The sequence below is a fragment of the Anabrus simplex genome, chromosome 5 (assembly GCF_040414725.1).
Source record: "Anabrus simplex isolate iqAnaSimp1 chromosome 5, ASM4041472v1, whole genome shotgun sequence".
Taxonomy (NCBI): Eukaryota; Metazoa; Arthropoda; class Insecta; order Orthoptera; family Tettigoniidae; genus Anabrus; species Anabrus simplex.
In genome coordinates this window covers 185,975,576-185,993,790 of record NC_090269.1, presented here as the reverse complement: position 1 = coordinate 185,993,790, position 18,215 = coordinate 185,975,576, and the positions used below count along the sequence as shown (strand labels likewise).

The following is an 18,215-nucleotide window of genomic DNA, read 5'->3' as shown; positions in this document are numbered from 1 at the left end:
CACAAAGCCGGGTTTTAATTTGCTAAACACTATGCTACCATTTCCACTGATCAGGCGTTGAGTATTGGTAGTGGCAGAGGCCTAGGCAATAGCTTGTGAAACAGCCTTGACAACAGAGCAGGCTACTCCAGTGGCTCAAAACTCTTAAGACTTGACATTCACTAAACCAACTGTCGAAAAGGCGGGCGGGGGGTGTAACCTAAGTCCATTGGTAGCCCGCGTCCTGATCCCAGCATACACCACTGGTCACAGTGAAACTCATACATCAGCAAATATTTCTATGAGCACTTACCAACAAATATATATTTTTTATTTCAAGCTGGTTTTAACTCTGTTGTATCCAATACACAAGTTTCTACTACAGTATTCAAAATGAACATAAATATATATCATCTACAAAGGAAATTATAAAGCTTTTCTCAAACATACACCAAAAGAGATCACAGTGAAACTCATACACCTCTGGTAGGTCCTTGAAGCTCGGAATAAGACACAATCATCTACAAAATTTTGTAGATGTTGGGGGATATCCCTTGGCTCATCTAACATCTCTCAAATGGGCAGGCATGGTTCGTACCAATTTTTCACAGTATGACGGACTTATTTCTTCCATTCTTCATGTACAGTAGCTTTCAGGTCCTCTTTGTTGGAAATCTTATCTTTCCTTATTGCCACTTCTAAGTAATGCCACAAGTTCTCTATGACATTTAAACCTGGTGACTAAGGAGGTGTTTCCAGCACCTTTGGACAGTTATACAGGAGCCACATTCGCACTATGTGAGCTTTGTGCTTGGGGTTGTTATCCTGATAATACTTGTAATCCGAGTTTTTGAGCATTAGCAGGAAAATTGTATTTAACACTTGGACGCATATTGGTAGATTTTAGCTCTTCATTCGGTTTTCTCTAGATAGAAAATTCTAAATTCCCATGGAGGGAATTAGGTATTTTTCACCAATAGAGCATGTCCAGATAGTCGCTTTCCCATCTGATCCATGGAAGTTGAATTTCTTTCATCTGCAAATTTTACCATTTTCCAGAAGTCAAAATGTTTTCCTATGTACTTTTGAACAGACTGTAACCTTTTCTTCCCGTGTAGTTTGTTGTCCAGTGGTATTTTCTTACTAACTCTTCCATGTCTATTACTTTTTCTGATAATGTGCTTAATTGTTTCTGGATGGGCTTTCTTCCCTTTATGTTCCTCAACCATCACAGCAAGTTTTGAAGCACTAATAATTGGATTATTCCTAACCTCTCGTATCCAACATTCATCTGTGGAATTAAAGATTCTTTTCTGACTTACTTTGTCCTTATTTTCAATCCGGTTGGTACTTTTATACATATCTATAATACATTGCATAGTTGAATGACTTCTGTCCATAATTTTGCCAATATTCTTGTAATGATTTTCGTGTTTTATTATGAAAGATCTTCAACTCCCTCTCTTCTTTCGAAGACTGGCCTATTTGATGGCTCATTATTACAATATAGCTTATCTTTACAATGCTTGACGATAAACTTAACTTGTCTCCTGCGCTTCGTATTGCACTTGACAGTGAAACGTACGGTATCTATACCTATCCATCAAGGTCTGTATGAGTTTCCTTTTGACATCGAGCTGCAGAGTAATACCAAAGAATCAGAGTTACTTGTGTTAATTTATGGACAAGATAACTAACAAGGACCTAATAATACAACATATAGGCCTACACAGTATATTGCACATAAAAACATGACAAATATAATCACCCAACTTTTTGTTCATAACGGAACAAATAAATTATGATCATGTATGAGTTTCATTGTAACTCACTGTATCATGCCTGAAGGTTTGTTCCCTATTCAAGCTATCTAATGGGAAAGCTGACAGATAAGAACATTACACATTTGTATAGGAAAGTGAATCACTAGTCTCTCTCTCTCATTATTTTCAAAACAACTTTGCTGTATCAAACTAGGGGTAATTAAGCGGTACGGCAGTGTTTATTTAATAGTCTGCTAGTCCATTACTGGTATTGTTTTTGCTGTTCAGTAGTTACAACTATTGGAAGAAATACAAGAAATGTTGGATATACCATTATATGTTAATGCAGTTATTTCGGTGAAGTTTGTAATGTTTGTGTATTACATGAAGGGTTCAGATTTCCTAGATTCAGGCTACATTCAAGATCAGTACCATCAGCTCTGGCACGAAGAGTCAAACCATGTTGAAACTTTGATAGGCATATAACTGGATAATAAAGAGCAGTAAGCTACTGCAGAAGGTTCGAAAATGAAAGACACTGCAATGTAGGTAAATATGATAGTATCAGTGATAGAAGAATAATATAGGACTTCATTGTTGCCATTTAAATCTTCCTCGTTGTAAGTAACTGTGGTGTCTGTTCCATATCACCATTAGTACACAGTTCAAAAAAATTAGGGGAACATGTTTTGTAATGTCTGGTATGTAAACGTTAATTTTTGTAGATGGGGTTTCAATGGTCGTACAGCATACCTTGAGACCTCAGCTACTCAGCGTATGTCAATTCGAAGTTATACTCTATCTGTTGGCATAACCATGCATTAAACTGTCAGGTGACCCCTGAAAACAAAGTGAATAGTGGTGCGTCCATGTGTCGTCGTTAGATACACAGACTACTATGGTCATTTGAGCACATTGTACATCAATGAGCACATCCCATGAGACATCTTAACGAGGTTCATGTCGCAAGGGCTGTCACTTTGATCCAGGAAGGATGGACTTTTTGCTGTGTTGCTGTGGATCTCAATGTCTCTTGGTCTGGTATTCACCGCCTGTGGAATTGATACAGTGAGACAGGCCAGTTCACAAGGAGGGTTGGACAAGGTCGTGGACGCATAACAACCCCACCGGATGACCGATATCTGACCATCTGTGCATTGCGGTGTCGTTCAGCAACTGCCAGAAAACTGCAACAAGACCTCAGGAGGGTCACTGGAGTCATGGTATCTGACCAGACAGTAATGAACAGGTTAAGAGAAGTGTCCTTACAACCCAGACGTCCTGTTCGAGTGCCCCGTTTAACGCAGCAACATCGCGCAGCTCGCCTTCTGTTTGCCCGTACCCACTTTGCCAATGGAGACCTGTGTTGTTCACAGGCGAGTCCAGATTTATCCTGACACAGTGTGATGGACATCAACGTGTATGGAGACGCTGTGGTGAGCAGTACGTGCCAAATGTTGTCCAGGAAGGCGACCGATTGGGACAAGGTTCTGTGAGTATTGATGGCCGTACGGATCTTGTCGTTGTCCGTGGTAATCTTACCACTGTGGGGTACATCGAGCAGATACTGCTCCAGCATGTGTTGGTTGCTGCATACGATATTGGCCCTGAATTCGTACTCGTGCACGACAATGCCAGGGCTCATGTAGCGCGCATCACCAGAGCTGTCTTGCGAGAACTGGACATTCAAGAGATGGAATGGCGAGCAGTGAGTCCTAACCTTAATCACATTGAGCCTGTGTGGGGTAGGCTTGCCAGAAGTGTTCGTAAGTGTGCTGTTCCACCACAACGTGACCTCCGTCGACTTATACGGAGCATGCCATGTAGGTGCCAAGCTGTGATAAATGCTCGTGGAGGACATACACCGTCCTGAAGCTCTTCGACTGTGATAAAATCCACCCTGGAGGACCGTTATCACTTTGTTTTCCCCCTACTTGGACATTTCTGTTTGTGCTCTGAAAATGAACGTGAATCCATTGATGTTCTTTTGTATACTTCAACGGTAAAGAATAAAGGTTTAGTTGGTAATGTACCTGGGTGTGAGGTATTGTTTTGTGGAGCATGACATACGTTCAAAAACATGTTCCCCTAATTTTTTTGAACTGTGTATTTTGTGGGTATTTGTAACTAGTGTTATGTAAGATTGTGTAGTAGATAATATTTACATGTTGTTCAGTTTTATTCAGCATCAAGGGGCAATTATTTTGTCAAACCTATACCTGTAGGCACCAGAATACCTTGCTCCTATAACCTACCAATGTCTTCATGCAAAAACTCAAAAGGAAATTTTCTCACTTCTAAGCTTCACCTGCCCCTAATCTGGTGTAGGTTCTTTTGGGCCCCAAATACGTGCAGATTCTGTGATGCTTTTCTGTAGAGATTTGTCTCTTAGAGACAAGTTGGATGTATGCGGCTAAACACGCTTATTCAGATGTAAGGGGTTGCAGAGAAGCTGCTAAAGGCAGTCGGATACACACTTGTCTCTTCTTTTTATGATTATAAACTTTGGATGTTTGTTAAATTTATGAAGTAGGTTATGTGGGAGGTGAAGTATTATTTGGCTTCCTGTTCCACTGTGAACAAGAAAGAATTACAAGAAAAGACTGAAGCGAGGTTAAGAGAGAAGAAAAGTCTTGCATGTGAACTTTCCATGTGAGGTAGGTACAATTTGAGCCCAGTGGTTGGAGTGGCATTTTAAGGATGAATGAGGAAATATACACAAGCTTCTTTGAAGGATAAAATGAAACACTACAAAGGAAAACAATCATAGGAGATCTTATCATCTACCTCCTATGTTAAGGTTTCTCGCAACAGGCGGAAGTGACGATCTGAAATTCTCTGTCTTCATATCTACTCAGCCTTTACTTCAATTTCCCAAAGACTTTAGGATAAGTTCAACTGTTTGATGAACTTCACTAGGAATTGCTTCTGCAATCGCAATTGTTCTGGATTAGTGTAAATTAGCAAGTCAAATGTAATCACTAAGGCACTGATAGGGAGTAAGAGAATGTGTGTAAATGCTATCTGAGTGCTACTGAATATTTGCAGTTTCGTATTCATATGTTACGTTTTCATTTTCTGCCACCATGGACTTCTAGTTGGCAGACTTTCGACATACATCCAGCGGTACGTCTGAAAAGACTGGTTTGCACAGACTTACCTCCGACTAAGTCTGAGCGTGTATGGGGCCTTTTAGACAATGTATCTTTTCTTGTGGAGAAATATCTTTGACACTTTCCTTATCTGACTCATCTCCAATTACAGTGTCCATTGACATGAAGAAACCACTTCTCTCACTTTCATCATTATCAGCCTCCATTTTCATTATTGCAGAAGTGCACATTTTGCTCTCATCAAATCCATCAACCACCAACTGGACCACTGCAATGATAGTTTTATCTTGTTCCATATCAAATGGTGCTGCCTTTCAACCATACCACTCAGAGTAAACAAATTTCCTCAACCCCTGGAAGCTACGCTTCTCAAACAACAGCCTGTGAAAGAATTTCATTGTCAGGAGTTATGTTATCTAACTGGGGGACTGTCAGATTGTTTAGGCAATGAATTCTATCTCCAAACTCCTTAAAGAACATAACTCAGTACAGTACCTTTCATAACCATCCTGGTCTCCGTAAGATCAATAGTGAAGCATGCATTTAACCTTCTCTCTCTTTTCCTTTACTCTCACTCGGGTTTCTTTCCAAATTGATTCACAGTTACCATCAAGCACCCACCAAACCTCAAAAATATTCCCAGTCGCCATGAACTCTAAAACCCATTTCCTTCAGGTTTCTTATACCGGGCACTAAACTATTGTAAGAGCTGTCATCTGCATGTACCCAGCATTACATTATTACATTCACTAACAATTCGAATGCCATTCAAGTTTGCTATAATTGCACCATAACCAACATTATTTTATCAGTTTCAGTGCCAACTCAATACAACCTCCTACGCTGGCTTTCAACTATAAACATTGTTGTCAACTGCTATCTGGTCACTGTAGTATAGCTGTAGAACTCCTAACTCCAATCTTACAGTAAAAGATACCATGCACACAAAAGAAACCTCTATTACTTCCACACTTGTATCAGTCTCCATGTTTTCCTCTTCCCTGTTTCTCTGGTTAACTGTTATTGTCTTCTGATTCCAACGGTAGATGTGCAAAGCCTAAGGAAGATTTCATTTTCATGTCTTGTGTGATTCTTCCTTTCTTTAGCTAATACCCTCATTCTTCAGAGGGTCAGATGTATTTCTCATATACTGAATGAGTTGACTATGCGGTTTGAGTCATGTAGCTGTGAGCTTGTATTCAGGAGATAGTGGGTTTGAATACCATGATAGACAGCCCTGAATATGGTTTTCCATTGTTTCCCATTTTCACACCAGGCAAATGCTGGGGCTGAACCTTAAACTGGGTCGTGGCCACTTTGCCCAGTCCTAACCCTTTCCTATTCTATAATCCCCAAATACGTAACTGAGTGGGTGCAGTGTTAAAGTACTTGCAGAGAGAATCTTTCTTCTTTATTTTATGTATAAACTAGCTGATGTGCCCGTGCTTCGCTACGAAATTCTAAATTTTTCACAGAATTCTAGGTTAGGTAGTGTAAACGTTGTGAGCAAGATTGTATTAAGTTGCATATCTCTTAACGTTGCCCTAGAAGCACGACGGGCAAGTCACCAACGTCTTTTCTCATATCAAGACTGGGTTAGGGAATTTTCATTGTAATGGTAGGCCACCTTGCCTATTGTCGGTCACAATCAGGTTGGGGAGTTTTCATTATAATGGCAGACACTCACTCTCCACCTGCCTTTATAGCTTCTCAGAAAGACTCTCTTAGTGGTTTTCCCAACTGAAATGAACACGGGTCATTACAATGACGTCGGTAGGAATGGTGTGATTAAAAGCAATGCCTTCATATGAAATACTCGATCAAATGAAAAACCACATATTTTTTCACTTTTAACGAACTAACAGTCCAAAGCTACAGAGCTGGAATGATCAAGATGCAGACATCCGTGATCCATGAACAATCTTCGTCCTTTTATGGCGGGGGGGGGGGGGGTTGTTCAAATAGTGGATAGTCCCAGGGCAAAAACTATGCCCGTTTACTTATCGGCTTCCTGGGAGTACCCGATGAGTCGGAAAATCTCAATTCACTACACTGGCGGGGGAAAGAACTATCTGACATGGAGGCAATTTTTCCTCCAAGCCAGAGAAGAAACCACATCTTCGCTGCTAATTTGGAATAAAATTAATGTAGATTTAATGAAAGTGAAGAGGAAGAAGCTTTTCCTAAGAAACGGCTCTTTTTAAGGTTGAATTTTGAGTTATTTAGTGAATTCTGGTACTATAATTTGGAATAGGGCTAAATTGTAATTCCAGACCAGTTCATACTACTACTCCTACTACTACTAACTGAGCCTCTGACTTAAGTGCGCACGCTGCTCATTCAAAACAGCGTGTCAGAGTAGGTATCGAATAGCTGGCATACTATGATGAACCAGTGTGTAACGTACCAGCAGTATCAGAAAATGTATGAACCAGAGGATTGACATGCTAAAGAAGAAAGTTATCTAACTCCTCAGCTATTTCCCGCCAGTATTCAGTTAGGTTGTTATACTCGGTACGCAGCAGTAATCCCATCTATCGGAGTTGAATGACAGCATAAGAGACAAAGAACATTACAACAAACAACGGTCAGTGTAATGTTATTGTTGATCTATGTTACGCGCTTTCGATATTGTAGGCCGTCACATTATTAATTGTCTTCAGGCTCTGAAATACCACTCTTATCATAGTCGGTACAGTAAAACTGAATAAAACATAAATGATCGGAAATTATATTCTCCATAACATTTGTTATGTAGTACTTTTCCATAGGACCAAGAACATGGGTATTTAAAAATTAAATTTTAGGTGCCTTCCCCTAAACTACCATTTTACCCAGGGTGAATAACATTGTTTATAGCTTAAACTGTAGTTTCTTATTCTCCGACTCTATATACCGATTTTCATTACATTCTGTTTACCCATTTTGTCGGGGCTCGGCGTTGATATGGACTTAGCAACAAAAATCCAAATTCATGAATATCTCTGTTATCATAGCCGGTACGGTAAAAATCCGTTATGTAGTATTTATCGATATGACCACTAATAATATAAATAGTTGAGAATTGAATTTTAGGCCTTCCCCTAAACTACCATTTCACTCAGGGCGAATAAAATAATTTATAGCCTATATAGTAGCGGCTCAACCCCCGACTCTACATACTGATTTTTATTAAATTCTCTTCAGCCGTTTTCTCGTGATGCGTGTACATACATACATACAGACAGACAGACAGAAATTATGGAAAAGTAAAAACTACATTTTCTTGTTACTGTGGACATGATCGATACAGAAATACCATTCCTTTCAAATTCTGAGCAATGTACACACAAAAGTCTTATTTTATATATATAGACATACTTATAATCCTGTTATTTTTACCCTTAAAGCAATCAGTGCCACACAGTCAGTGATCAGGAAAAAGTATGAAACAAAAGAAACTGGGCTTACTTACAGTTACTGTGAAATATTTTACTCAATTACAGAGCTGTTGTTAGTCTGTTCTGTCTGTCGTCAAGTTCTGTCTGTCTCTCGTGTCCAGCTGCTGTGAAGTGAGTGAAATGAGTCTTGTGTGTCTGGTGCAGCATGGGAGAGTTTGACTGAGGATCGGCAAGGGACAGTGAACAAAGACAGTTGGGAGTGTATGACCAGTGGACAAGGGCTATTGGCCGTACTGAACGACAGTGTACTACGTTCAGAATTGTGAGAATGGGTGTGTAAGCTGTAAAGAGGGGGGAGGGGAGTGAGGGGAAAATGAATGTGTGTGTATGTGTGTGTGTGTCCATGCATGTGTGTGAGTATGGTTGTGGAACTGTATTAGAGTTAGTAACAGTAGTGGAAGAGTGTGTGATGTGTAGCTAGCATGATAGTGTTGGAATGTAAGTGATAGAATGAACAGCTGGTGTGACTGAGTTAGCGCTAGTAACCAAGCAAGTGGCTGCGTGGTTTGCATCATGTAACTATCAGTTTGCATTTGGGAGGTAGTGGGTTTGAATCCCGCTATCAGTGGTCCTGAAGATGGTTTTCCATGGTTTCCCATTTTCACACCAACAAAAATGCTGGGGCTGTACCTTAATTACAGCCATGGTCAGTTCCTTCCCACTCCTAGCCCTTTCCTGTCCCATCGTCTCCATAAGACATTTTTGTTGGTGCAATGTAAAGGATTTTTTTTTTTTTAATTAGTGAGAGTAGGGAGAGAGAAAACTGGTCTACTTGTTTGTCTGTGTAGTATGTTAGAATTATTACCTAAGTAATAAACCTCAGTCATAGAATTTATATACTACCATTTGTGTCCTTATTTACCAACTTTGCCATGTTACAGTAATTTTAAATTTTTTTGACCCACTGTCGACAGCCCTCAAGGTGGTTTTCCATGTGGTTTCCCATTTTCACACAAGGCAAATGCTGGGTTTGTATCTTAATTAAGGCCATGGGCACGTCCTCCTCTCTCCTAGCCCTTTCTTATCCCATCGTCACCATTAAGACCTATTTGCATTGGTGTGACGTAAAGCCAGTTGCAAAAAAAAAAAAAAAAAAAAAAAAAGGAATCTTTGAATGTTGTTTAATAAAAGCAGATTGCATGTCAAATATTTACGTAGTTAACTGAATTGAAATTAATAATATTTTCCTTCCAGCAGTTTATTTTGTATATGGTGACGGTGGTTCTTGTTTTACCTGCAACTTCCATTATGTTTGTAGAATTTATAAATATATATGTATATTTTAGGAATCCCGAGCTGCCTTTCGTCAACTTCTCTGTGAGTCCACTGTACGCATTGACGCTCTGGCAAAGAAACTTGGAACATGTGTGGAGAGAGCAAGGCCATACTATGAAGCCCGTATGAGAGCAAAAGAGGTATGAAAGCTTTCTCAGTGTATTCAAAATTAACCTACAGTATTTACTTAACCTCTTAACTGGGGAGTTTCAACTGAGAAATGAAAATCCTAATCGGAGAATGTATTTTGACTGAAAACGAGTTAATTCGTCACGCCCATTATCACGATGTGTGTGACGAGTTGTCTCATTATGCTTCCGTGAATGATGAAGTAACTCATTGCATAAAATAAATTTCATTATACAGCCTGTATTGTCATTCATGTACTTACTCAAAAGGTATAGTCAAGTGTTCCATCCTTACAATACTAAAAGATTTTTTATTTAATTAACAATTGCCAAACATTGGTACATGTTTCATCTGTCTTGTAGACATCATCAGTCGAATATGTCAGAATAATTACAATGGACAAGGACAAAATCATATTAAAATGATTCAGATTACCGAATAAGTCAGTTCAGTCAATCAATCAATCAATCAGTCAATACTGATCTGCATTTAAGGCAGTCGCCCAGGTAGCAGATTCCCTATCTGTTGTTTTCCTAGCCTTTTCTTAAATGATTTCAAAGAAATTGGAAGTGTATTGAACATCTCCCTTGGTAAGTTATTCCGATCCCTTACTCCCCTTCCTATAAATGAATATTCGCCCCAATTTGTCCTCTTGAACTTTATCTTCATATTGTGATCTTTCCTACTTTTAAAGACGCCACTCAAACTTATTTGTCTATTAATGTCATTTCACGCCATCTCTACACTGACAGCTTGGAACATACCACTTATGATATAGATGTTGATTCCCATAGGGAATTTCATATACATCTATATCATCTGATGGCCAAACAGGCATCAATTTTTGGTAATGAGACAAGGTTCCTCATAGTGCATTGGCACTGCCGGTGGCTCCAAGTAGCCTACGCAGTGGCCTCCACGGTATGCACTAGCCATGCCTCTTGGTAGATGTGCTAGGTACCAACTGATGAGCCCAACCTAGCACACAGGGGTGAAACGCTGGCAACGAGGAATGAGTTAGCTGGAAAATTTATAGTGTCCAATAACGGACCATTTATATTGGTACATACTAGTTAATTTCCACTTACAGTGGTTACATAAACAGACTGTCGGTTAAATGGGACATGTTTCGCCCTCAGTTTAGGACATCATCAGCCTAAAAACAATCTTCAATCATTTTTCACATTTTATGTACTGAATTTTAGTAACTAGCTAAACTTTTAGCTTCCATATTTAATATTAGGTGTACTATTGAAGATTGTTTCTAGGCTGAAGATGCCCTAAGTTGAGGGCGAAACATGTCCCACTTAACTGATAGTCTGTTTATGTAACCACTAGAAGTGGAAATTAAAGTATTGAATAGGTGAATTAAAGAACACCTTTATTTATTTTTGAACTGTACATTTTCATTACGGACCAAAAATGAGATTTATAACATGTAACATACCACTTAGTCGAGCAGCTCGTCTTCTTTCTCCCAGTTCTTCCCAGCCCAAACTTTGCAACATTTTTGTAACACTACTCTTTTGTTGGAAATCACACAGAACAAATTGAGCTGCTTTTCTTTGGATTTTCTCCAGTTCTTTGATCAAGTAATTCTGGTGAGTCTCCCATACACTGGAACCATACTCTAGTTGGGGTCTTACCAGAGACTATACGCCCTCTCTTTTACATCCTTAATACAATCCCTAGACACCCTCATAACCATGTGCAGAGATCTGCACCCTTTATTTACACTCCCATTTATGTGATTACCCCAGTGAAGATCTTTCCTTATATTAACACCTAGATACGTATGATCCCCAAAAGGAACTTTCACTCCATCAACTCAGTAATTAAAACTGAGAGGACTTTTCCTGTTTGTGAAACTTACAACCTGACTTTTAACCCCGTTTATCAACATACCATTGCCTGCTGTCCATCTCACAACATTACCGAGGTCACATTGCAGTTGCTCACAATCTTGTAACTTATTTATTACTCTATACAGAATAACATCATCCGCAAAAAGCCTTACCTCTGATTCCACTTCTTTACTCATATCATTTATGTATATAAGAAAACATAAAGGTCCAATAATACTGCCTTGAGGAATTCCCCTCTTAATTATTACAGAGTCAGATAAAGCTTCATCTACGCTAATTCTCTGAGATATGTTTTCTAGAAATATAGCAACCCATTTAGTCACTCTTTTGTCTAGTCCAATTGCACTCATTTTTGCTAGTAGTTTCCCATGATCCACTCTATCAAATGCTTTAGACAGGTCAGTCGCAATAGAGTCCATTTGACCTTCTGAATCCAGGATATCTGCCATATCTTGCTGGAATCCTGCAAGTTGAGCTTCAGTGGAATAACCTTTCCTAAACCCGAACTGCCTTCTATCGAACCAGTTATTAATTTCGCAAACATGTTTAATATAATCAGAAAGAATGTCTTCCCAAAGCTTAAATGCAATGCATGTCAAACTTATTGGCTTGTAATTTTCAGCTTTATGTCTTGTCACCCTTTCCTTTATACACAGGGGCTACTTTAGCAACTCTCCATTCATTTAGTATAGCTCCTTCAACCAAACAATAATCAGATAAGTACTTCAGATATGGTACTACATCCCAACCCATTGTCTTTAGTATATCCCCAGAAATCTTATCAATTCCAGCCGCTTTTCTGTTTTCAGCTTTTGTATCTTATTGTAAATGTCATTGTTATCATATGTAAATCTTAATACTTCTTTAGCATTAGTCTCCTCCCCTATCTGGACATTATCCTTGTAACCAACTGTCTTTACATACTGCTGACTGAACACGTCTGCCTTTTGAAGATCCTCACATTCATCTTAAAAAATTTTGTTTGGAGAATATTCTGGGGCACAAATATTTTGTTCTGTTAAAATGAAGAATGAACACATGCGATAGTTCAATAAAATATGGTAATTGAGTTGTTCTTGGCGTGATGATATGTATTAAAATATGTTTCAGATTACTGAATACGTCAGTTAAAAACTTACTTTTGGAGAATGTTCTGGAGCACAAATGTTTGGTTCTAATAAAATGAAGACAAAGTTATTAAACACATATGATAGTTCCAATAAAATAAAATAATTGAGTTCTTCTTGTTGGCATGATGATGTTAACAGTTCTGAATTATAAAGCAGGTGGAATATTTGACTGTGATTTCATAGATGGAGAAATTGTGTGTAGTTGAGTGTTCCTTGGATGAAAACAGCGGCTATTAGCAATGCTAAAAGTAGGCAAGTTTGAGGCATCTTATAATTACAAGTGAAATTGGAATAATATTACACATCTGACTATTTACGTCCTTGCATGCCTTTGCTGGCGAGATGTAGTGTTTACAGTACACTATGTCTTCTGGTATGGGCTATATCAAATTTGTTATTTTCATTGACCTGTCTCAGTCTCATCCTTTGCTTTGACAATATGAAAGTGACTGAGGTGTGAGTGATGCTAGTAATACCATTGCTTATGCAGCCAGTCCCTGTTATGAATGGTGTGAAAATATCGCTCGTAGGGTCGGTTGGTGCATGCATTTCAGTGGGTTTGGCAGACTGATATTTAATAGCAACGGCTGGCTCAGTGAGGAAAGCAACGGGAAACTACCTCACTCCTCATTTCCCTAGTACGCCTCTTCAGTGACGCCTAGGCTATTTATGACAGCTGTTGGCGGAGCTACAGAGGATCAAACCAGCCTTCGGGCTGAATACCCAACATACATACATACATACATACATACATACGTCCTTGCATGCCCAAGAATGGTTAGCTCGAAATATATGTTAATGTTGGCGGCTGACTGGAGGTGAACTGTGGAGGCCGTGTGTGATGAAAGCTAGTTTGAAGGGAGAGTAGGGGAGGCTTGAATCCAGTGGGTGGGGAGCGAGTGTGTAAAGGTTTATTGCAAGGCCTGTTCAAAGCGAAACTGTTGGTTGAGTAATGCCTCAAAAAGCACATTCATAGTTTCTGAAATTTAATTTAAATTGTGAGCAGGATTGCATTTTTGGTCTGTGTTAATGAAGATGTTTTCTAAGATGTTAAGTAAATTACCCTTGTTATTAAAGCAAATATTTTTCAAGTCCTGCTCTGTGGAGGTGAAGGAGTGATTGGATACCAAAAAGGATACCAGAAAGAAAGAATATAATTATGCCCTTTTCACCTATAGTCACAGTATATGAAATCAAGAATGTTTTCAAGAAACTTAATATGAAAGATTCTTTTAAGACAACTAATAACAACGCTCATCTTTTCTTTAATCAGCACACTATCAATAACTGCAATAGCAAATTTCAGAAATCAGGTGTTTACAAATTAAAGTGCCAACAGTGTTCCGCCAGTTATATTGGACAGACAGGCCGCAATTTTAACACAAGGTATGATGAACATGTTAATGCATCAAAGTACGGCACATTCTCAGCATTCGGTTCACATATAGATGATACCAGTCATATATTCACGGGCATAAAACAAGACCTTCAAATTCTCCATTTATGCAAGAAAGGAAATCTGTTGAATATTTTAGAAAACATTTTTATAAATATTGATCAAAAATGCAACTCAATTTATAATCTTAATGAGATATCGGAGGAAATCAATATACTCTTTGAGGAGTTAATCAATAAATCCTTTTTACGAAGCCGCGTGAGTAATGCTTTACTTTACACCTCTCCCATTACATCAAACTTCCCTCAACCTCCCCTCACAGTCAGTCCTCAATGACCTAGGAGAACGTCACTCAGTTAGCTTTAGCACTTGAGGTGGAGTGGTCGACGTAGGATGGGCAAGGAGGTGAGTGACCGGATGGGCACTTAGTTCACATTTTAATTGAATTTATTCTTTAGTTCATTCATATTTTTCCTTTTTCTTTTTTAGGCCCATATTGTCAACACATAATCAAGTTCAACTTGCATCATCAGTATAACTCCAACTTCTAATCAAGAAAGCTAATTTAATGTGGCATTACCATCACACTGTTTTATGTACAATATGCATATAATTTTATTTGCAGTCACTCATGTTGTTTTATTATAGGATAATTCATTGTTTTTAACAACAATTTAATCTGTGATTTTAACTGGACTTCATGCTTCATATCATTTTCATGCCGCACCATTTTAACATTCAAGATTGATAAGATGCCATTACGCCGTGTCACAGGATCCAAGGACTTTTTATTTACTTATTTCAATGTGTCCTTACCTTATTTTTAATGTTTTTATTTGTGACTGAAGATGTCCTCCCATAAGAGGATGAAACATGTATCACGAGTATAATAAAGTATTACAGTATTGTAAAGGTGGGGATTATAAATTCAAATTTTCACAAGTTGAAGGTGTGATTGGACTCTGTTATGTGAGTATTCATGGTGGAATTTTTATTGTGTCTGAGGCTTCTTTATATCTAATTAAAAAGCTTCTTCCAGTTTGACCAACGTAACTCGCTGGACATTGGTCATAATTTAACATGTATACACCTGATTTGTGGTATTTGTTACTGATGTTATTGACTTTGTACTGCTTATGTACTGCTGATGATGTCTACAAGATAGATGAAACATGTACCAATGTTTGTTAATTGTTAATTAAATAAAAAATATTTTAGTATTTTCAGGTGGAACATTTGAGTATACCTTTAGAATAAGAAGGAACTCTTCCTGCCCATTATGTGCTTCTGCGAATGACAAAGGAACTCGTCCTGCCCATTACATGTGCATGTCTTCGCAGAAGACGGGTCACCTAGTCTGCCCGTTTTGACATAAATATGTCTTATGACTGGTGGTTGGTGTGAGACTTGGTGTGTTGGGGTTGGGTGGCTGGGCTGAGGGCGACAGAGGTGTTGGCTGTCACTAGTGTCCCACCGAGGTCTGAACCAGGAGCTGTTGTTATGGTGTCGGAGAGACCAGCGCATAGGTGGAGACGACAGAACGGAAGACTGTACTGAATGTTCGTGTATTTCTGTGAACTGAGACTCAGGGAGGGAAGCCGCTATCGCAAGTGTGAAGGTAGATGGATCTATGTTAATGTTCGCTGTTGTGACTACCGTCCTGCCGCTGAATACTGTTGAGCTGTTATTTGTTCATTGCATGTGACTCTGTGAATTACTGGACTATCTGTGGAGTCGAACCAGTGAGCAGTCATCTGGTGTTCTGTAGCCAGTGGCACTGTGTTCGAATCCAGTGGTCTACACACAGCTGCTGTATGAGGTGACTGGACTTGGGGAAAGTGATTGTAAGAATTAGCCATCCCCAGGTAACAACGGGCTGAACCACCTGCGGTGCCATAAGGAAGAGGGACTTGTAATTAGTAAGTGTGGCCATTCATAACTGGTGAGAATTGTGTGTGTATTTATTCGGTCATACTGAAATAAATTAGAGTAATGAAATGGATGGAGTTTTATTCGAAACAATATGTATACCAAGCAAAGACAATGTTGCAGGCATAATTATAACATTAAAATACAAGTAATAACAAAAATTTTGATTATGATGTGGTATTTGATTTTAAACATCACTTGACATAATTTTTAAAGAAAATAATAAGGAATGAAACTGAACCGTTCAGAATAAGCAGATACCATACATTTGTTTTTTGAAGGTAAGGAAGTGTCTGTTTCTCATGGTTAAAACATTTTGGTGAAGACAAAATTCTGTCAGTTTAAGACAAAACATACTCCAACACTGAATGCATCCAAGTTATACCAAGCATCATTGCTATTTAATAGCAAGATATACAATGATGTGATGAAATTAGCACGGAATGAAATTTCTCCTGTACATGTGGAATTGTATTTGGATCCCAGAAGTGAAAGCAAGGGTAGAGGCTCTGGTGCTGAATGTGAGGCCTCATACCATGAATTCTAAAAACTGCTTTTCTTCTTCTTTTCGATGAGGCCTGCTAGGGACCATGTATCAATTTCAAATCATCCTTCCTTGTTGTTTCCTCTTCTGTTCTTTCCAGTATTCCTTCATCATTGGACTATGCTTTATTCTTCTCTTCAAACCACTTTGGACCGGGTTTCCGTTTCATTCTTCCTTGGAATCCTTCCATCCTCAGAACTCTCTTTTTTTAAATCTCTCTTTCTGTAGTTTCCTCTTTCTTACTTTATTTATTTCTAAATCTTTCTGGACCTCTTCTGTTCAGCTCATTGTCGACTTTTTCTCCCAAAGGTACTTGAATATTTGTTTTGTCAATCTGTCATCATCCATTCTATAGATAATGTCCAAAAAAATAGAAATCTCCTTTTTCTTATTGTTTATTATATTTTCTGTGTCCTACTATAGGCTATTTCCTTATTAATTCTTATTTTCCATTGTTCTGTTGTTTTCATTGGCCCTAAGACTTTTCTCATGTTTCTTCTTTCTACTGCTCCAAGTTTATATCTAAAATAAGTGGCGGACAGTGCATAGTCTCACAAAGCAAGGCTCCTGATTAACGTTAAGTTTGAAGGTGTACTTTTGCAGTGTAAACAATTTGTGGCGCTGATGCTTTTTCCTAGCATTGCTGTGCCTATACAGAAGTGTTAGTGACGTGATACGTGTGATTAACATCTACCAGCAGATAAAAATATTATGTTGCGCAAAGTGAAGCAAGTGCCGAGGGAGAGCTTGGTGAAGCAAGCCATTCAGGACGTGCTGTGTAGCAAGGACATCTTGAGCATGCTTGCCAGCCTAATACAGGAGCAAGTGACGAAGGTAGTGGTAGAACAATTGCAGGAGTCTGTAGACTTCAATACAAAGGTAACAGAAGATTTGCAGAGTGCTCTCAAAGATACGGACAAAGTCATTAACCCTTTAACCACGAACATTTGATTGATCGGACGTTTGAGGTTCAGTCAAAAAACGCCAATGTCCGATTGATCGGAATTTCCGGTTAAAAAAAATATTTTCCCTGTTACTTATTCATTTTAATAATGTATAATACATGTTTTGTTCTAGTATTGGATTAAATAAGACTATATACAAAGTTTTAAAGTTGGCTTGTAGAAGCTGATGTTTTGTTGTAGTAGTTGGCAGGAGTAAGTCTGCTGCCAGGTGCTAGCACTAGCTAATACTCCTCCTGTCTACAAAGGCCGAGGCAAAAGGTGAAATGTAATCAAAGAAGAAAGGAAACAAGTTATTTATAACCAGCAAGCCATCTGTTATTCGGCAGTACAATTTTTATATGGGCAGAGTTGACTCATCAGATTAAATGCTATAATGCTATTTAGATGAGCGCGGCACTGAAGTATTGGAAAAAAGTGACATTTTACATTTTTGGAAGAATGATAATCGACTTGTACATTTTGTATAAAGATAATACAGACAAACCTCTATCAAGACTTGACTTCACAATTTCATTAGTTGAGGAACTTGCTGCCGAGTGGCTTGATGACCAAGTGGCAATTTAACTCCTGCGGGCGAACAACGAACCCCTTACTAAAAAAAATTTAAAAAAATAAAAAGAATGCAACTATTCCGTATGCAGCAAGTGAAGGTGGTAAAAGAAAAAAGACCAGATACATTTGTGTACC

At 38.6% G+C, this 18,215-nt stretch overlaps 1 protein-coding gene across 2 annotated transcripts in view; it reads left to right on the top strand.

Moving 5' to 3' along the window:
• Nucleotides 1–18,215, top strand: part of LOC136874428 (uro-adherence factor A) — a 209,331-nt gene that overhangs the window by 12,447 nt on the left and 178,669 nt on the right. For both annotated transcript variants that reach the window (XM_068227588.1, XM_068227587.1), the window contains exon 3: nt 9,582–9,710. In XM_068227588.1, coding sequence (XP_068083689.1) covers nt 9,582–9,710 — 129 coding nt within the window. The remainder of the gene's footprint in view (nt 1–9,581; nt 9,711–18,215) is intronic.